Source organism: Pseudopipra pipra, chromosome 2, assembly GCF_036250125.1.
Source record: "Pseudopipra pipra isolate bDixPip1 chromosome 2, bDixPip1.hap1, whole genome shotgun sequence".
Classification (NCBI taxonomy): domain Eukaryota; kingdom Metazoa; phylum Chordata; class Aves; order Passeriformes; family Pipridae; genus Pseudopipra; species Pseudopipra pipra.
In genome coordinates, this window is record NC_087550.1 from 43,068,781 (window position 1) to 43,090,575 (window position 21,795).

Consider the following 21,795-nt stretch of genomic DNA (forward strand, 5'->3'; position numbering starts at 1 on the left):
AGCAACACCAGACTCATACAAACTGAGATCAAACTTCCCATCTGTTTTTGATTGTATCGCTGTAACAATCATCTAATGAGGGCTGGTATCTTCCCTTGCAGTCCTCTCCTAACACAGCCTTTGGCTTCTGAGCATTAGTAATACAAACCCCTAGCCCAGGAGCACAAAACAGTGTGATCGTTTACTTTGGTATACTGCCCTACCAATCTTTATCTATACCATTTTCAGCTCTATCTGTAGTACATATTGTAACTTTTCAGCCATGATTATTATTTTTCAATTCCTTTTAAAGTGTGTTAGAGGCTAAAAATGAAAGGGACAGCACTCTTGTGAGACCTTTTCTCTACAGCCTATCAACAAATACTCTATGAAACATTTTGAAAACTGTTAGTTTGCAAACCTCAGAGAGAATAAAAAAAATCAATATACGATTTTGCAACACATTTTTTTCTTTTGTGCATTAAGATATAAAAAGAAATTTGCTCTATCTCTCCTGTCTCAAAATTAAAGGCATTCCATATACAAAACACATTGTAGATTTCACAGGATAGTTACACAGATAGTATCTTCACTGCATTTATTAAATTGTACCTCCCCTCTTTTTTTCTCTCAAATACATACTGGACACCAGATCCACTCAAAAGAAGTGAAGATGATGAGGTCTGTAACAGGACCAACATGTGTGACATCCCCTTTTCTGCAGAGTAGTAAAGGAGCATGGCACACCAGTGCTAAGTCCCATTCATTACATTTGCTATGTATGGACATCTGCTGTCCTCTTCTTGTTTTTCAGTGGAAGTTGAAGTTTCTTACAACAATTTTTTCAGTGAATGCTTTGCTCTTTATGGAAAATTTTAATTCTTCCAGAAGAAAGCTAAGTGCCTAAACCCTAAACCATTCACATTTCAGCTGAAACTGAGTGCCTCTCAGGAGCTGCAGGGGCTAAGATTCATCACTGTGCACTTCTTCATCTTTAGGATGATGATCTTTAGGTGGCCGATGTGTCACCTAAAGGAAACCAGGCTATAATACAGGAGATGCATGTTTCTGTAGGAAAATGGGAATATGAGGACCATATTCCCATGGGAGCACCATGGTGACAGTTTCACATTAAAGTATTTGATTTTCAATGGGCACATTTCAGATTTGGGGTTTTTCTCACTTAAAACTACTGCCTTCATATTTTTATGAAATATGAGTGCAAGTTTGCAATTTAGGAAGAAAGCTACTGAGATTTTTTTCCTGTCTCAGTTTCCATTAGATATTGCTAACTTAGGACTTGAGCTATTACCTTGTAGATGTCCAGGAATCCGCACTGATGGTCAAACCGCGTGTAGAGCTCGTTCAGCATGCTGATGACCTGCATGGGCGTGCACTGAGCACAGATGGCAGTGAAGCCAACAATGTCTGAGAAGAGCATGGTGACATCATCAAACTTCCTGGCCTGAACCTGCTGCCCTTGCCACAATTGCTGAGCCACTTCTTCAGGGAAAATAGAAATAAGGAGATCTACTGTCTTCTTTTTCTCCTCTTCCAGGGCTTGGTGTGTACATTCTAGTGTTGCCTTCAGCTTATCCATTCGTTTTTTCAAGCCATCCTGTGCCTTTGCTTGTTCCCCAACCAATATGACATCACGAGTAGCATCATGGATAGGTATGTCTGAAAGATGGAGGCCTCGGCCCATCAGTTCATCCAGCTTATCCACACATGGGGAACCAAGAAACAAAATCGAATTTGATTCTGGTACATGAATCATTTGTCCTTTAATTTCCATCACCTGTAAAATAAAAAAAGTTCAGAAAAGGAGAAAAATTAGCTGACAGATGTGGATCCTCATTCTACTTTCCTCATCTTTCCTTTTCAGCTAAAATGATAAACACAAACTGTAGCATTTTATACAGAAGCCTCTTACACTCACCTGTTCAAGCAATGAGACTCGCACAGTCTACGCACCAAATTGAGTCAGAAAATGACCTATACTGACACAAAACTATTCTCAAATCAGATATTGGATTCTATTTGTACCCAATTAAATAGGAAAGCAACCACAATAACATGTATTCTCAGAGTGCTGTCTAAATAACACTTCTGGAATGTACCTGGCATTAAAAGCAAATTCCAGGGTTGCTCCTTCTCTGTTACTTTGCTGTAAATCATAAAAAGCACAAAAATAAAGCAAAATTACAACTATCTGAAAGCAGGTTAGTGAAATGGTGAAGCACCATTTTTCAGCAAAGCATCTATTAAAAGTAAATTGTGTCCATTTTATAGAGGAATCAAAGAAAAACAGATGTAAGAAACAGCACTATAAACTAATAAATGTCATGGAAAAAGAGTTCTAGTGCTCCTATATCTTATTTCCCTTCTCATACATGCAGCAGAGTTGAAGACTGACATTCTGTTAGAATCTGTAGATTTGTATTTGCAAAATAGTAGAAGGAACAGTAGGAAAGGCACAGCAGATGGTTCATCACACTGGTTTATAGGTTTTGCGTGTGTCTGTTAAATGGCTAGATGCTGTCCAGGGGTTGATATCAATGACGCCACGGATTGTTACCTCTTGCTCTGTGATTGCAGTCAGGCACAAAAATACCAGACTGAAATGGACATTGAAAGCTAAATTAAATCAGACAAACTGTACCTCTTTGAAAATATAGCCTGCCATAGCCTCTGCCATGAAAAACAGTCATTATTAATGTTTTCATTCCAGGACTACACACAGACCAGGGCAGTGTTGTCCTAGGTGATCTAAAAAACCCACAGTCCTTACCCCAAGGATGTCATAGTCAAAACAAATACAACACACAAACCTTATGCAACTAAGAACAGTGTGAGGAACCATAATGCCCTATATCTGTGTTTTTCTATTCCACACAATCCCTTGAAATAAAAAGTTCTCCTCCTGACACCCTTTTTTTTCATTGTGTAGGCGTTCACACACTGTCATATGATTCACTTTATCATTTAATCCTCCTTGCATCCATAAACCTACCAAGTAAAATAGGAAAACCTCAATCACGGAATCCAGAGGTGACTGTAATGATGTTGTGATTTAAGTGTCCAGAGGCCTGGAAGCTCCTGCTGAGCTGACAGCTAACCCTACGTGGTACTTTCCATGTTTGTGGGAGATAGTAGGAAGCTCCTGTTTCTATTAGGGTTTTTTTTTACATCAGATAATATGCTGTCAGTGCAGATTCTACTGTCAACACGGGAACTGAGACTATCCTGTCCCCATCCCCTCTGCCTACTCTGCTAGCAACCCAACAGATGTAGTTTCTGATGTCAGCCAGGGAACTCAGCAGGTGAAAGTAAATGCAAGTAATTAAAATTGTCAAATTTTCTAATTTATGTCCCCACACACCTACTAATATTTACACTTCTAAGCTTTGTTTCCTCAGCTTTGTTCTGGGATAATCATCTCTGTGAGAAAGCTAGTCAGCTACCTAGACGGGCAGATTTAATGCTCCAAGGCTAACTGTTCTTTTTCTGCTTTTGAAACATATGGCTCCCTGCTCAAAACATAAGGGAAATGGGTGCTTTCTTCATGCATGCAGCCTCGTGCTTTCAAAAGGGCACATGCAAAATTGTTTTAACTCTGAAGTATAAGTTGCCAAATGTGAAATACATGGTACAGCATTTCTAAATTCTCTTCTTATTTTGTTCTCCTTTGTCAGAGAGTTTTCTGTCTGTAGAACTTCTCTCTTGTGCAAAATAAATATATCTCATATTAACAGTTCTCTCTTCCACCTCCAGGTGAAAATAGGGTATCATCTCAGGAGGAGAGAGCGTGACCACAAGACCCTGGCTGAGCCAGTCTGGCATGGGGGTGGGCTGCTTGTCAGCAAAGCAAGGCACCTGGCTTGGAGTCATGTTTCTCCTGCTAACCTGCTGTGAGACTAGAAGAAAATTAATGCATCCCTCTGTTCTCCTGCTTTGCCTTTGTCAATTTGAGGTGTTAAACTCTTTGATGTGATCTCTGTTCACGCTAATATACTGTACCAACCTTCCCCAGGTGGATTTTTCTCAGGAAACACTGACTGAGCAAATAATGTACAAAACAGGCACTCTGGAGTCCTCTGCTCTGCTTTTGGGTAACTCCAGGCAAATTAACAACCCTGAGTGCTTATTTGGCCCTTCAGCACAGCAGGAACAATGCTATTGACCACCCTATAACACACTTCGAGACTTATGTGTGAGAAGCAATAGAAGACAGACAATTCTATAAAATGCCTAAATAATAATCTGTTCTGCCCAAGTGAGCCAAGCTCCTGCTTCAATAAGGTTGAGGAGTTCTAGAACAGTTTTAGAAACTTTTGCATAGATATTCTCCCTACACAACTGATTAGCTTCCTAAAACTGACTAAAGGTTCAGTGCTACTTCAGCTTTATCCTCTGAATATTACTATCATTTTCTCTGCTTAACAGGAATTGTTGATGCTTCCTATCACTCCTTTCATGTTACATTACTGATTCTAATATTCTGCTCTCTCTTGATGATTGATGGGTAGTTTCAGAAAATGGCCTGCCAGTCTCTCCAAGTTGCTAAATCAGGGGACAGGCCAGCAGACGCAAAGCTGCCCCAGCCTGCCTGGGGAGAAACACTTAGGTCTTGTAAAGCACAACAGTAGAGAAGACCTAAGACTGTATCACTCTTCCAAGTTGATGCAAAGCCCCTTCCATTCCAAAGAAGTTTCTGAGATGATTCAGACTCCTTCTAGCAGACTTCAGTCTGCAACTGTTATCCAGTTGAACCTCTGTCTCTTTTCTTTGGTTTCTCTTGCCTCTTGGATTCTTCTTTGTATCTTAAAGTACAGCTCATGATATAGGACATCAGGTTTGCCTGAAGCTTGCCATGCTTCTGGGCACCTCCCCAGAGCTGGACTGCTTCACACATGGACCATAAGCCTACATCATCCAGCTTTCTTTTAAGCAAGGAAAGATCGAAACATTTCTGTCTTTAGTTGTATTTAATTACTGCTATATTTCATTGCCTTCCTGTCTCTTTAATTATATTCTCACTGAGTAAAATGAGAATAATTCCATAATTTTCAGAGGACATTCTCCTGATCTACAGTGCTATAAGACAACACTTTGAAATGAGCAATTACACACCATATTTTACAGTATTATGTTGCTGTGAAATGATGGTGCAGCCTAAGTAGCTCTGGGACAAAAAACAAAAAATCTATCACTGATATTCACTGCAAACCCACTGCAGTGAAAGGAGAGAAAACAGTTCCTGATTCTTAGGAATTCTTCAGCCTCTCTCCCCAAAGAGAAAATCCACCAGACTCTAAATCTGCTGTTTCAGAACATGAGAGAGTCTCCTACCGAGCAGTGCCCCAACAGCTACTTCATGACCTTGAGATTAGCTCAGTTGGTTAGAGCATGGTGCTAATAACATCAGGATTATGGGTTTGATCCCTGTATGGGCCATTCACTTAAGAGTTGGACTCGATGATCCTTGTAGGTCCCTTCCAACTCAGAATATCCCATGAAATTAGGGACACAATATCCAGTGCTCTGCACACACTCTGGATGCAAGCCACCCTAGGATCAAAAGCTTATGAAACAGATGCCAACTCCACAGCCTAGTCTTTAAGGAAAAGCACAGGGAAACCCCTCATTTTTTGCACTGAGGAAGGATACTTCTCTGTACAAATAGGTGTATTTTGGAATACTGACAGAGAGAAGGTATACACATCTCCTGGAAAATATTAAGGGAAATATGAGATGGTATCCTTGAGAAATAATTAGGGGGCTAAAAAACAATTTTCTTTCTCATTAGGCCAGACCATATTTTCTGCAGCCTCTTCAATCTACAAATTTTAATGGAACTGCTGCTTTTACTTTGATCAGTGCATAATCCTTCCCAAATTGTGATTATAGTCTTCTTTTTTAGTTTTATTTATTGGGAGTAGGTTAAGAAACTTACAGTGCTAGGCCACACTTTCATAAAGTTACACATGCATGCTTGACTTCATACAATGAACTAATTCAATAAGAATAAACAAATCTCCTTCCTTAACAGGCCCATAGATATTTAGAGGATGGAAAGACTGGGGCAAAATCAGTTTATGACAAATCAACCTGGACACCATCATCATCTCAAGGTACAAAGAGTATATGCTGACTTTTAGAAAGGTGGTCCAGCTGCTAGCCAAAATTTTAAAACAACTGGATTCACTTCTTTGAATGTCCTACAGGATACACGGCAGTGTCTCAGGAACATTTACAGCAAGGTATTTCTAAATATTTAGGGATTTAGGGTATTTTGTGAACACTTCACAAGGCAACAATACACTTCCAGAAAGAAATGCAATGACTCTGCTTTTAATGTTTCCATGACACATCTAAAAGGGCTGCAGGTATGATGGACAACACTGTAATTAAAAAAAAAAAATCTCTTAAATTGGAAAAATGGGCTAAAACCATTATTCAAAACAAAGGCAATTAATATGCTTAGGCAGAAATAATCAAATGGAAAAAGTACAGGCAAGCTAACTGTTCCGAAGAAGGTGGCCCTGAGTCCACAGAGTGGAACAAATGAATGTAAGGCAACTTGTCATGCTGTCATTAAGAAAGAAAACACCATAAACGACTATGTAAACATGAATAGAGCTTGCAAAACACAGGAAGTAATCCTTATGCTCTGACCACCAGTGTTCAGGCCCCAGATGGGCAAATCTGTTCCTGTTTAGTATAACAAAGAGGTGGATCGATTGAGAGTCTGTTGAAGAGCAAGCAATGAATGTGGTGAAAGGTCTAAAAAACATGACCTACAAAAAAAATTGAAAATATTTGATGGTTTACCACAAAGAGGAAAAATCCAAGGGTAGACATACGAAACTCTTCAAATACACTTAGAGCTCATGCAAAAAGGTCAGACTCTTCTACAAATCCAGTGGCAAAAGCTTTGCAGAAAAGGACTCGGTGGTCAGTGGACACCAAATTGAACGTAATCCAGCAATGTACCCTTGAGTCAAAGGCTAAGAATACTCTGGGCTCCATTAGCCCATCAGGTGGTGGGAAGTGATCTTTCACTTCTGCTTAGAACTAGTGAGGCCACACCTGGAGTACTGTGTCCATTTCTAGTATCCCCAGTATGAGAGACACATGGACATGCTGAAGAGAACCCAGCAAAGGTCAATAAACATGATTAGGGGACTGGAAGATCTCTCCTATGAAGAAAGGCTGAGAGAGTCGGGACTGCTTAACCTGGAGATGAGAAGGCTCAGGACAATCTTATTCATGTACATAAATACCTGAAGAGAATACCTGTGCAAAGATGACAGCCCAGAGCCAGGACCAGAGGCAATAGATACAAACTGTCACAAAGGAGGCTCCCTCTGAACATCAGAAGTGACCAAGCACTGACACAGGTTGCCTGTGGAGGTTCTGGAGTTTCCATCCTTGGAGATACTCAAAAAACACCTGGACGTGGGCCTGGGAAACCAACTCTAGGTGACCCTGCTTGAGCAGGGGGGTTGAACCAGACCTCCAGAAGTTACTTCTAACCTCAACCTTCTGTGACTGTGAGATGAACAAAAAGTAAAAGGCTCAAATTGGACTGAGTTTAATATGGGATATTCTTCTATTCATAGGGACAGTGAGAATGGAAGCATTAAGTAGTGAGGCTCTGGAGCCTGCATTACTGGGGATAGGATAGTAGGGTATCATTTTGTGTTCAAACAAAAACTACGCAAGTTATTTCTGAGATAATTAATGCAGTGCAAGTGGAGATCATGTGGAATTCATTGCTTCACTCAGTTTTCAACACTTTCTACAGGCAACAACAGAAACAGGTGCTTCTAGAATAAAAGTCATATGATCTACGAGCGACATCTAAGTCAAGGCCAAATGAATTGTGTCCCATGTGTAGAAATACCTACATTTTTCTGTTGTAAAGGGAGCACAAGGCTTGGATACAGGTGCCTATACTGGTCGGCTAACCCTGCGTTCTATCAGAATAAACCAGCTTCAGAGAAGTGAAGGTATTTCTGTGTGTTTAAAGACACCTAAATGCCATTATGTAAGTACCTTAAGGGAAGTATAAGTTCTCTATTGATCTAACAGACCAATATTTTAAATTCTCCAAGCCTCAACTCAACTAAACAAAAACTAGATATTCCCATGAAGTTAACGCTGCTCTGTGGCTGGCTAACCACCAACACAGGCTGAACATGTCTCTGATCTTAAAGAGAGAAAAAGGAACAGCCATTACAACCTTTCTGGTACTCCAGCTCTGCTTGTAGGGTGGAGTAAGTTAGAGCCACAGTCAGCAAAATTAGCTGTGGAGAAAGTTTTCATGAAAATAAGAAAAATTTGTATTCTAATGGAATTCTAATTTGCTATCTTATCTTTAGACAAAAATAAGAAACCACCAGCTTCCATTACACCTATGTTTTATTGAAAAAATATAAGAGAAATACACATCATCTCTACAGAAATGAAAAATACCCTATGTGTTCCTCAGTCGGCTCCCCCCCCAGATGTTCCAAAACAGAGTGGATGAACTCAACACATATGAATAAATACCTTCATATACTTAAACATGGCCTGTCAAGGTCCTGAAGACACCGTTGGCCTGACAGTCCCTGCCCAGTCCCCCAGGGCTCCTTCTGCCCTGCCCAGGGCTCTGGATCCCATGTCAACCCCTGGGGTGTCAGTCCCTGCCTCAGCAATGCTGTGGCAGGACATATGTCCCTCTTCCACAGCCCTGACCTGCCCGGCCATAGGACCATCCAAGGGCACCAGGCCCAGCCCAATCTTGGCCTTTTCCCATCCCCAGCCTCAGGGAGTTGCCAGTGACAGTGCTGGGGCTGCCCCCAGGCTCCAGGTCTGGGCGGCTGGGACCGGTCCTGGCTTCCAGGCCCTGCCCCTCCACACTGGGGACTCCTACGGCTCCTAGCACTCTGGGAGCCCTGGCCCCTTCTGTACCCTGAGAGCATCCAGAAAAGATTTTACCTAAAACACCTCTCAGAGTTCAAGGACCATCTGGACAATGGTCTTGGCCATATGGTTTAGTTTTAGGTAGCCCTGTGAGAAGTAAGGAGTGGGACTCAATGGTCCTTATGGGTGCCTTTCAACTCAAGGTATTCTATGATTTTTTTGTTTTTCCTTTAACTGCAAAACCTATTTAACCTCTTAAGACTGATTTCTGGTTGCACACACTTTGATTAGTATGCTAGATTTTTAGGTATTAACAATACATCTCTCTGCGGCTTTATTACAAAATCAGGATACCCTGTGCAGACATTCAGCTTCCCACTTTACTGCAGCAACACGGAAATACAAACATACAGCATCAACATTAAAAAAAAATCTGTTTGTTTAGGTCAGGAGCAGAGCATTGAAAACAATTTTTGGGGAAATGCCCATTTCTTTAGAGTCATAGAATGATTAGGGTTGGAAGGGACCACAAAAATCATCTAATTCCAACCCCCCTGCCACAGGCAGGGACACCTTTCACTAGACCATGTTGTTCAGGGCCCCATCCAACCTGGCCTTGAAAACTTCCAGGGATGGCGCACCCACAGCCTCTCTAGGCAACAAGCTCAAGATCTGTGAACTATGAAACTGGTGGTAGCAATAAATATGCTCCAAATGGAGGTCCCCAAGCCACGCGCTTGAATTAATTTTGCATTTCAACCAAAGCAAAATGCATTTTTGTACTTATGACTCCACCACAGTTTGATTACAATATATCAGTCAAAGTGTAAAGGAAATTTCCCATATTTAATATTCTCTCTGTGTTTGTGAAAGACAAATTAAAGAGATTCAATTTACAATAAAAGTTTGTTAAACATCTGGTTAAAAATAAATGCTATATATATATTTACATAATCAAATCTCTATCTCATGCCTGCACAAACCTTTATAATTGAAAAATATTATTTGTCAGTTTGTTAAAGACAGGTGTTTTTATTTACTTCTATCAATGTCAACAAGCAAGACTACAGAGGAATGTGTCAGTATGCTGAAGGAAGTGGAAAGGCTCCCATTTTCCACAATGTTATTACTTTTTGGATTAGTTCCTATTGTCTTCATCATAAGATTTGTGCAAGTGCATGAATCAGTCTTACACCTAATCCTTCTACTAGTAGTGTTCACCTCCTAGCAACAGCTTCTCCTTTGAACGTGATCTGTTCCAGCTGCCTGAGATGACCTGCTAGCAGAAAGTACTCAGTCATTACGTGATATTTCTCGCTAAGTATTTTTTTTTCTCAGATACAGGTTCATTCATTTCTTTGTGGAAATTGGTTTTTACCAAAATGCAGTGAAATGGTTAAATGAGTACATATGTTTATTCATGAGAACAGCAGGCAAAGAGCAGCAGAAGCAGCTTTCCCCTTTGATCTGTGCAGAACCGATATATATATATAGCAACCATTAGGAGATGTGACATTTTATCACTAACCTAGGTATCTTAAAATTCCTGTGATTAAAAGATCTCTTAGCCCATGCACTAGCTAGTTTGCAGAATTTTTCTCCTTTAGGACTTACACAGTGCAACTCTTTTCCTATTTCATGTTAAGTATATAAATCTGCTCCAAATTCCTGCCAGCTCCACAACAAGGAAACTGATGAGAATTGGAGTCCTCTGTTGATATTTTTACTTTGCTTTTTTTTTTTATTACCCCATATGTCAAGTACTTTTGCAGCTTTGATAAAAGACTCTATCATTAGAATTTGATATTGGGATTAGTCAATTCTGATCTCTTGGTGCAGTATTTTCAGAACACCATGAGAAGAAATTTCTTCTTTTCCCAGTCCAACCATTCTTAAGTTAGATATAATTAGAAAGAGCCATTCTACCTCTTACTGAAGTAATTGCAAATATATCCAGCTGGTTTAAGTGGGAACTGTACCAGAACTCTAAAATGAAATTTTCTGTATCTTTCTTTAAAAAGTTGCATTTCTTTCAGTATGTTCAACACAATACATTACAGCATTAGGAGACCTTTCATCAATATCTTTCTATAAACTAGCATATTTGACATGTACCAGTAAAATACAATCTTCATGTGGAGTCTCTTACAGGCTATGTTAGCATTCTTAACTTAGGAAGAATGCATTGGCCTCGTTCAGTAGTCTCAGGTTAAGAGTGTCGTTTTTAACTAATTCCACTGTGTATTTATTTTACAACTCATCAAGAAACTAAAAGCAAACAAAAACACTAAAATGCCTTTAACTTCATTATAAATAGAATACACATAGAGTGTGAGAGGGAACAGTCAGATAAAGTCAGTATTTTCATATTTCTGTGTGCATTAAAATATCTGTTTAACCTCTATTTTCTTCACTGGATCTAATTAATTTTTCCTTGAAATGACAACAAAGAAAATGAAATATGAAGGTAGAAGGTGATATTTTAAAAACAAAACATGGTCAGTTTCTGTTGCCTTGAATTATTCTAGCACAAATTGAAGAAAGAAGTTAAGTAGGTTTCTTCAGTGACCCAGGCTGACAAGAAACATGAAGTTATTCCCAAGTTCTTAGCTGCTCACCACTGCTACGGGGGCTACCAAAGCTTGAAGGGAGTGTGGAGGGATGGGGCAAGGGTAAGTGTGGATGCAAATGGGAGGCCCAGCTGTTACAGGGAAGAAGGACAACGGAAGTGATCAGTCTAAAACTGTTGAGAACTGCTGCCTCAGGAAGCTCCCCACCCAGCATGCAGATTCCAGTCCTCAGATACCTCAGGGGAGTTTGCAAAATTTTTCAGGACTTGCTGTGGGTAGGCAGATCACAAGCCAGCCAGCCCCAGCAATCACAGGACTGCCTTAGCAGTGCTCTGCCTTGGCTGAAGCACCCTGCTGAGAAGCAGAAAATATTTGCTCAGGCACAGCATGATGCTAACACAGCCACCTTGCTTTTGGATCAGGGCCAGTTTACCCATGACAGACTGAGAGGCTGAGCGGAGCTAATGAAAAGCTCTTTGTACACACATCGACAGGATCAACTCCAATCAATTTCTGCAAATACTGACCTGAAGCTAATTTGAAGCTGTGAATTCCCTAAAGGGCAGAGCACTTAATGAGCTTCCCAATTTTTCAGCATTTTGACTCCTACAGTTCATTGAATATTAAAGCTTTTACACCTAAAATCCAGATTTCAAAAGTCAGTTTTAAGAACAATATCTAGATGCCTTTCAAAATTTCACTCTTTGTATATTTACTCACTTTGGAAGAGTCAGAAGGAGGGGAGGAAGTAGAGAACTCAGGAGTGGTTAAGGACTGGAAGAAGCGTAGTAAGGGGTTTTTAAGATTTGGTTATACTTATCATTATCCTACTCTGATTTGATCGGTAATAAATTAAACTAATTTCAACAAGTCAAGTCTATTTTGCCCATGACAGCAATTGGCAAGTGACCTCTCCCTGTGTTCATCTCAACCCACAAGCCTTTTGTCATATTTTCTCTCCCCTGTGCAGCTGAGGAGGGGAGTGATGAAGCGGCTTTGATGAGCATTGGGCATCCAGCCAGAGACAACCACCATGACATGCAAGGGTGTTACTGTAGAAATACAGACCCCTAATGCTGTCCTTAGCTGTAATTCAGCAGTGTGTGTTTTGTGGTGTCATGGGTAGGCTTTCTCCATGGACTGTCCCCTCCTCTTCTCAGTCCCTCCTGGGGTTATTAAGGACCTTGCCTGACACTTGGTCAGCAGGAGCAGGGGAGTTTCATGATGCTCTTCCTTCAGTATCTCCCGAAAGAAAAAGGGAGACTGCCTAGACTGTTCCATGAAAATGATCCTAATGAAAGAGCCAAAAAGAAAACACTCTGTGGAAATGAGCTTATCTTAGTTTTTTCAGGTTTTAACCGGAAATCTACAGCCTCTGGGGTGACGATTCACCATAAGACTAAGTTTGATTGAGCATCTGTAGTACTTACTTCCTCCAGCACATGTGTTTTTACTAGTTGTACTGCATTTTTATATTTGGCTTTCCATGGCCAGTCATTGCCTCATACATTTCATTTCCATACACCGACTCTCATAAATAATCTCTTCCTTCAGCACAAGTCATGATCTACTTGGATTCGACAAGCAGTGAGACTACTGTGGGGCCTAGTAATACATGTTACGTGTACGTGTGTTACTTTAAATTATTTTGCAGTGATACCAGATATTGCTAGAGTGCTGTAGTGTAGTGTAATATGTAAGTTTTTCCTGCACATTTACACTGGAAATCCACTGTTTTGAGTATTATAACTTTATGTTTCATAGCACTCAAACTAACACAAATACAAAACCCAGGAATCTTTCCCTAGTTTTCAAATATAACTTGCAATATTTGGCTACACATGGTGTCCTCAGAATGTTTTATTTTTATTGCATTATTTTTCATAATCTTTTACTGAAGTATTAAGAGTATAGGGAGTACTTCAAGGAATATTAAATGTTATTGCATTATCAAGGTAGTGATTCTATGAAATAAAATTCTCATCCTCAAAATCACACTGGTTGCTATGCTGAGAATACAGAATATTGGGTCTCAGCTTCTCATGTGTGATTACATGATTGATTTATAAAGTTAAAAAAGTTAAAATAACCCAATTCTCCCAAATAATTTATTCCTGCACAGTATTCCATCGTCCTAATAATAATAATAAAAATGACAGTAAAACTTAGAAGTTCTTAATCACACTGCAACAGTCTTTTGATTTAAATCAATGGTATTATTCACAGATCAGTTGATTTCTTTAAAAGACAAAACTATTCTTGTATTTGCCAAGGAAATGAGAGAAAATGATGATGATTACCCAGCTTCAGGTAAGAATGGCACAAAAAAGCAGACTGATGATTGCCTATTTCTGTGTTAAGACACAAATTCTCTCAGAAGACAGTATGATATCTTATGTTTAAATAAGTTTTCCAGTTGCTTTAAAAATGTATGGCTCTCCAGGAGGGATGCTCTTGAGCTGTACCAATGAAAAGGCCTAATCTGAAATCGCATGAAGTTAATGGGTAGGCTGTTTCTGAGAGCAGCATGCTCTAGGACACAGGGTCACAAATGAGTGGAAAATCCCTTCTTTCTCAAATGATAGAAACACATTTATCTTTTATTGTAAGAAACAAAAGATTCTAGGCTATATCTACCAACATATACATGTATACATGTATCAGTTTATTATAATAAATGGAAACAGTCTGGCATAAACAACTCTCTGATGACATTTGTGATTTCTCAGTCATAGCTAAACAGTGTAACTAGCCATTTTCCCCAGTTTCTTCCCACACGTTTGTTAAAGGAAATAACATCCCTTGCTCAAGAGGAAAGAAAATAAGGCATTGTTTACCAAAACCCATTTTGATGTATTAGTGACTCGTGAAAAGATGGAAAAACTAAATCTTTTTCTCTCCTGTTTTGGTTGATGGCACCTCAGTCAATTTAAAACACCTTTGTATTTCACACACAATAACCCAACTGAAGTATGCTAAATGACCACAGATTACCAAGGCATGTCAATTACTTTGAAGTCCCCAGAGTAAAATTCCTGACATAGTGAAATAAATGGATAAACATCCGACTTCACTATGTGGAGAACTCCACTGCAGCTGTTTTTTTATGCTCTGAAATTATGTACTATATGAACACTGATGATCATATATAAAATACAGTCTCTGCTTATTGTAAAGTTTCACAACATCTTAATGCTTATATTTCACAAAAGCAATTAACAATTAAAGTCAAGAGACAAATTAAATTAAAGCTTATTCTGTGAAAACTTTCCAGAGATCACCTTCCATATGCCCAGATCTGTCTTGCTAACTTCAAATGACTAACTGCCTAAATTCTGCAGAGCTCAGTCAGATCTCAGAGTTTCATATGTGTAAATCACCAAAGTCACGAAAATTGTCTTGGATTCACAGAAGAGAAAATGACAACAATATTGCTGCCTCACAGTGCCTAAACATTTAACCTGTTTTATCACAATATTCTTGTTACAGAACTTAAAATTTCTGATTTTGTATTAAAATCAGATCACGCAAGACATGAAAAATTTCAGAGATGCAAGATTGTTCCAAATGTTTTAGTAACAGAATAAATCTTCCAGCAATAACTCTTAACACTGAAGTTAATTAGTGAAACAACCTCTAAAATAATTCTTCTGGAATGAGAATTGAAATTTGTTAACGTGAAGAATTCTGGACATACCTTTCCACTGGATATTCTTTATCAAACCTAACTGGCATACTGCTAACCAAAACTGTTGCTAATCGCAACACCAAAGCAATTTCCCACTCTTTGTCTTCATTTTGACCTCTGTACACCTACCCAGGTAATATCAGACCATATTTTTCTTAGTTAGACTAGCAAATGCTATATGTTATGCTTTCTCACACTGCTGCTGTGCTATTACTCTCATTAAACAACCAATTCCATGAACAGCCTGTCTTTGGCAAACTGCATCAGCTTTATACATTAATTGAGTAGCCCAGCTGAATTTCATGGCTAGGCTTCGCGTACGAAGATTTGGGAAGGCTCTATCCACATTTGCTACAGGCACGCTGGTGGCTCATGAGGCCAATACGTGACAGACAAATACGATTGCAAAAGGCACAGCAGAAAGACTCCTTAGATGGCGTATTCTGCGTTGCCTTTTTTCCTCGAGGGTGATCCTGCGTGTGTTCTCAAAGGAGACAGCTGTGTTATAGATGGTGTGTCTCCAGGCCTCCCGATTTGAGGCCAGAGTAGACCAGTTATGTTGATCAATATGGCCAAGACTGAGATGTTGTTTCAGGGAGTCCTTGTATCTTCTCTTCGGGGCTCCTCTCATGCGGCAGCCAGTGGCAAGTTCGCCGTAAAGCATTACTAACACAGAAATAATGATTTTCCTTTGCTTATTCACACATCAACCTTGGAATAGAACATATTCTTTTTAAAAGAAGTTAATAGTGTACTTTTGTACTGGCACAGTGATAACACTACAAGTACAGCACTAAATTTGCTGTGTTAGTCTAAACTATGGTCCTTCTGCTCTCCTGCCTTCTCTCTGCTGTTGACCAAAATCAGATAGCCCAGGCTGAATCACCAGGGTGGCTGATGTACTTTGTGAGTCATGTTTTTATAGGGGGGGTTGGAGATGGTTTTGGAGGTTTGTTTGGTTTTGCTGTTTGGTTTAGCTTTTTTGTTTGGTTGATTTTGCTGTGGGTTTTTTTCTGAGAGCTATCTTGAGGAAGTCTAAAAGGGTTCTGCTTGAGGTGAGGAGGAAGAGATCAGGATTTCAAAACGACCTAGCTAGAAAGCTAAATATCCCACATGGGATGCTAATGACAAAATCAAACTGGGAGCTCAGAAACAGCAAAAGCAGATCTCTCTCATTTAGGCAGCTTTGCTATGAGAGATTCTCAGCTTTGTTTCAGTGCAGCTAATTCTTGTTTTTCTGTAATCTGTTTCTGATTTAGCCACTAATTCCCTTCCCTTTCTTATAAAAACAGATGGAGAACTCTTTGACTGGATGACTATCATTAGTCTTTGTTCAACAGTGAGAATAAAGGGTTTTTACCCTGGCCTGTAGCATTATGGGTTTCCTGATGCCTCCAGAGAATCTAGTTTCATCTCTTTGGTTGCTAAATTTTCCAAGTCATCTGAGGCCAATTTCCAAATATCTTCTCTCTCATTATACTGGTAATCAACAACAATCTGTTGTCTGTATCATCTGGCAAAAACATCTTTAATCTGAAAAGGGAGCTTGCTTTTCTAACACTGTTCAGACATCATACTTGTCTCTAGACAGCTTTGATTCTTTTTTTCCTTCTTATATATCATTCACAACAAATTGCAGCGCTTAAACCTAACAAAATAAGACTAAGAACTAAATAAGAGTCCAAATCTATTTACTGTAATCTCCTGACATTTAATTCTAACATGATTTTTTTTTCTTCTTTTTTTCTTTTTCTTAGTGAATTCTGGCTTTTGTCGTAAACTTTGGCCAGTGATTCCAGGAAACATCATATTCTCATTTTCAGTAGTATAAATTTAAAATAATTTCCACTGCAATAACCCAAATTATTACAAATGTGCAGCAATATAATAAAGTACTTGATTTACAGCTGCTTCCAAAAATTGACAGTTTACTGGTATCAAACTTCATGCTTTTTCATTTCTTCATGGCAAAGCCAAAATGAACAGCTTTTTTTCAAAGTTTCAATTTGATTTTCCTTAATCTTTCTAAATTTTAAGTGTTCCAATAAATATACATATATTTGAGAACTCTTGACATTTTACAGGTTTCTACTACTTTCTAATTCCAACCATAGAACATAGAAAGTCCTTTAATTTGATGGATGAGAAACTAAAACACACAAGATCTATTGCATCTCTAGCCAGAAATTCTCACTTTATTTACTCTAAAAAGGTCTCATCTGTCTCCAAAAGAATACAAGCTTCTAAAAAAAGGTAGGCATGTGTACTACAATAAAAAGCAAACAAACAAACAAAGTGAGGAAATCATCAAAATTCTCAAAAGCGTCTGCTTCTGGCAACCAAGACTGGCATTTTTAAGAGAAATAAAACTTCATGGGATGAAAATTAGGACCATTCAAATACTTCACATTCAGCAACCACCATCACACCCACGTCTTAGTTCTCATATTCATTTTTTTAACCTTTTAAACACAATGAAGACACAACATTACCCACAGTATTGCGTGCCTTTAGTGGATTCAGTCTGCCTCAAAGCTATAATTTTTTTTATGATGGATCAGATTGTGATGTAATATTACATTATTACAGTAAACTACTCTGAATGTGTACTTCAGGTTTATATTCTTCGTAGAATCTCAGTAGTGAATTGTTCATAATAACATACATAAAAATAAATAGCAGAAATTAAATTCATCCTTCGTCTTGGAGTGGAAAGAGTGCCTTATTCATTTACAAAAAGAAGATAAAATTACTAAAATGGATTACTACGGTATATATATAAAATAAATAGTTTTGTATTTCAAATTTTGTAATCTGCAATGTAATTTCAAGTCAGTAACATTTATTCATTTTCAGCAGGTATGACTGTTTGTTTTATTCTGTTTTGCATTGAAGAGGTGCAGGTACTACAAAGGAAAAACAGATATTGTGTTTAAAAGAAATTGGAGGAAAAAAATTTTTAAATACAATAGAAGCTTCATCCTCATGTAGCTAGAAGTCTGTTCCCTTCCATCTTGAATGATTCAACTCTCTATATAATTTGTTTTCCTAATCTTGCAGTGTAATTCCCCCTTTTCTGGAACCTATGCAATATCAAGTGTAAACAGATACACTACTAAAATGCAGTTTCTGACGCACATGCACAACCACATAACAAATCTAAACTTGGCTTGATCATCTTTTCTTGCCATGTCTTTGCGTATCTTCCTAAAGCAGCCTTGGTAATTACTGACATCATGTGGAACAATTATGGACATTGAATCAAAACAAAAGGCAGCAGATTGCAATAATTTTAGATGGTAATGAATCTAACATTAGATTATCAGAACCATAATGAGAACCAAGGTGGTTTGAAATGACATACTAGAATCAGAATTTAATTTTGTATTTCTTTTGTAAAGATGAATAATTTATACTTCCTCAAAGTGTTATAAATGACGTGGTGTAAAAGCTCTTGCCTCAAAAGTAACATATCAGATAGGACATACATGCTTAAGTTATATTGCATGAATTCTTCGAACATGTGTACACAGGTGAAAAACAGATAGTTAAAACATATATATGCATAAATCTGCCAAAATTTAAAAGAGGAGTCAAGCACATAAATTAGTGCTTCCTTTAGCTGTTTTGCGTATCAGAACTCGTAAAAACAAAATTATCTTTTATCCTCTTTTATTGTTTGAATACATTCCAGATTTCTAAGCACAGCCTAAGCATGGTCCCTGCTGGTTTGGAAAAACTGCAGCAAAAATAAATATGTCAAGGGTCATATAAAAAATACATGCCAAAGGAAGTCTTGGCTCTAAAATGTAATAACTCAGATTGCTTGAGAGCTCCCAGATTATCAAAGCAACCACTCAAAACTGTTTTTCCACAAAGTTAAACAATTTAAAGACTCCTTCCAGATTTTGTATTAAGGCTTTTCCATTTGTCTAGAAAAGACCCCCTCCTTATCTGTTTTCTTACAACTACACTAGAGAACATTTGTTGCCTCAACTACAACTTTTTCAAGCTAAAATCCTACTCTCAATGCAACTATGAGCATATGAATTTTGTTGGGTTTTGCCTTTCTTCAATTGTTATCTTCCTATTCTTTTTCATTAACTCTAAGTTGACTAAGAGTCAAATTATATGTTTTCTGATATTCTATCTACAGCACCTTGTGGGTGCTATAAATAATAAGCAGCCCCTTGTGCACTTCCTGCTTTAAGATCCAACCCTTCAAACAGTTGTGATTCTGTCGGCAGTCACAACTTCTAGACAGTTAAACAACAAAAAATGAGCAAGGGATAGTGATACACGTCACTGTTGTTATTTTTAAATCTCAAGATATAAGATTCAAAGCCATAGCCAAATAAAAACTTATTTTTTCCATGACACTGTACCTTTTGTACCACATAGAGACTGCGATATATTCCATCTGTTTCCATACATATACCGAAAAAAGAAGTCAATACTGGGAAAATCTTATTGATAGCGCCAATTATATAGTACATTGCCTCACTAACAAGAAGCATGAATCCAACTGGGATAAATCCTTTTCTCAATTATACTGATCTCTACAAAAATAAGCCCATTGAGTCAATGCAGTTAGAACAGATTTACAGCACCGTGATTGAAAGCAGAACTCTTTGCCGTCTTGGATGAGTGAAAGAGAATCTGGCAGGAGAAAAGAAATAATCATGAAGCAAATTCCAACTCTCTTCTTACTAAAGAAGTCTCTCTGACTTCAATGGAAATAGGATCAAGCCAGCGTTCAAGCTTGATCAAACTGCTCTTTTTTTAATCTAGCAATTATTGTCATATTGTCTGGAAAAAAACAGCTATTAAAAGATTATAAATGTTCAAAGGGTAATCATAAAATACGATCTCTGCACTCATATGAAGGAACTATTAAATTTCTTTAAACTAAGTCTCTTTAAAAAACAACTAATGAAGAAAAAGATCTGGTAAAAGAACAAAAAATTAGTTTCTGTTGGATGCTAATATTGTCAATGTTTTTCCTCTTGGCTGAATTCTGCAGGTAAATTTGCACTTAGCAGATATAATAAAGCAAAAATGAGAAATTATATCATTACTGTTAGCCAACCATGTCCAATTTCATCCTAGTTGTCATCCAGCAGCGTATGCCCCTTGAATTAAAGAAATGAAGTTAATTTGGCACAGCCTGTAGTATGCCTTTTTCTCATAGGACAATGCTGAGAAGCCATCTATTCCATAGTCAAGAGATTTAAAAATCCAGAGACTGAGGCATTGTAGTTCAAATTGAATAGCCAAATAAAGGAGTTAAACTGCATGACAACATGGAGAATGCCTTTCAGTAGCCTGCCATTTATAGAACAGATTGCATGATGGGAAAGATACTAAAATGTACACTGATTTTATTGTGACATCCCTTAGTTGTTTTGTTCTTAATGATTTACAGAACTGAACCAGGAGGGTGTTTTTCATCAACGTACATTTTCCCTCCATTCTACAAGACGTGCAGCTTGAGAAGTGATCTACACAAAATCATTATCTGTGTTATCTCAATTGTTATTGCTGATTAGCCAGAGAGAACCAAGAGTCAGCTCCAAAAAAGGGATTTAGACACCTAAAATAGCACTGCAGTAGCCTTTCTTATCACAAGTCCTAAACTGCACAGGGTCTCACACAGTGGTTAGGGACACATAAGTTCCCTGGGCATCTCCCTGCTGACCCTAAACTGTACTGTAGGTACCCGTACCCATGCCACAGAGGTACCCCAGCAGGTTCTGCAGCAGCCAGCCTCCTGCCTGTTTCTCTTTTCAGATCAGGCCTGGGATTTTAGTCCTCTTCAGCAGGTCAGAGCAGGTCCGGGCTGGCAGACCCTACTTTGCCATCTCCTGGCACGTGTCACTGGCCCTCTCCCATGACAGACTCGAGGGAACTTGCTCTGACTGCTGGCACTGCTCCCATGTGAGGCACTGCTCCCATGTGAGCCTACAGGTGAGGAAACCTGCCATGAGCACAGGACACGGAACACAACAGAGGGAGATTTGGATCATTGCATGGTTTAGGCAATGATAATCTCTTTCTGAATTCACTAATGAGACAGTCATCATGACCCTGGCAGAGGAAAATAAACCAAATAAGTGATACCTGTTCCTAGCTGACAGATATACAATTCAGTTTGTAATGACTCTTGAGCATGTCATGATTTTTCTCCCTTTGAGTCCCACCTAATTTTAGTATTAATTTCCTCAGAGCTAATCAGGACAATTCATCAAACTGGACTGTTAACAAGGAAAATTAAAAAACCTTGGGTAACAATGCTTTTATGCTACATTTAGCAAATGTATTTCAGATGTTTCCTCTAAAAGAAATCTGATGTTCCAACAGAAAACAACAAGGATTCATTAGGACCTCTGCTACTCATATCAAGCCTAGATGGTTTTGTAATAGTATTATTGCAAAAATATATTTTTTAAATGTCACCATTATTAGGATTTGCTGTGGAAGTGAAGTATGCTGCAAATAAGTGTCTCATTCTATTTGCTCTTTGCAGAAAATGAAACATGCTAGGTGGACAATTTCCAAACGTTCTGTAATATTTGATTCTGTCATTAATAAGAAAGATTGACTAGGAATTTAAGCTTATCATTTGCTACTCATAATGAAAATTGT

The 21,795-nt window shown here is 38.5% G+C and overlaps 1 protein-coding gene across 1 annotated transcript in view; it reads right to left on the reverse strand.

The window, feature by feature from the left end:
* GUCY1A2 (guanylate cyclase 1 soluble subunit alpha 2) overlaps positions 1-21,795 on the reverse strand; it is a 150,015-nt gene that overhangs the window by 71,489 nt on the left and 56,731 nt on the right. Inside the window, exon 5 of the mRNA XM_064645213.1 lies at positions 1,292-1,777. Within this exon, the coding sequence (XP_064501283.1) occupies positions 1,292-1,777 (486 nt within the window). The remainder of the gene's footprint in view (positions 1-1,291; positions 1,778-21,795) is intronic.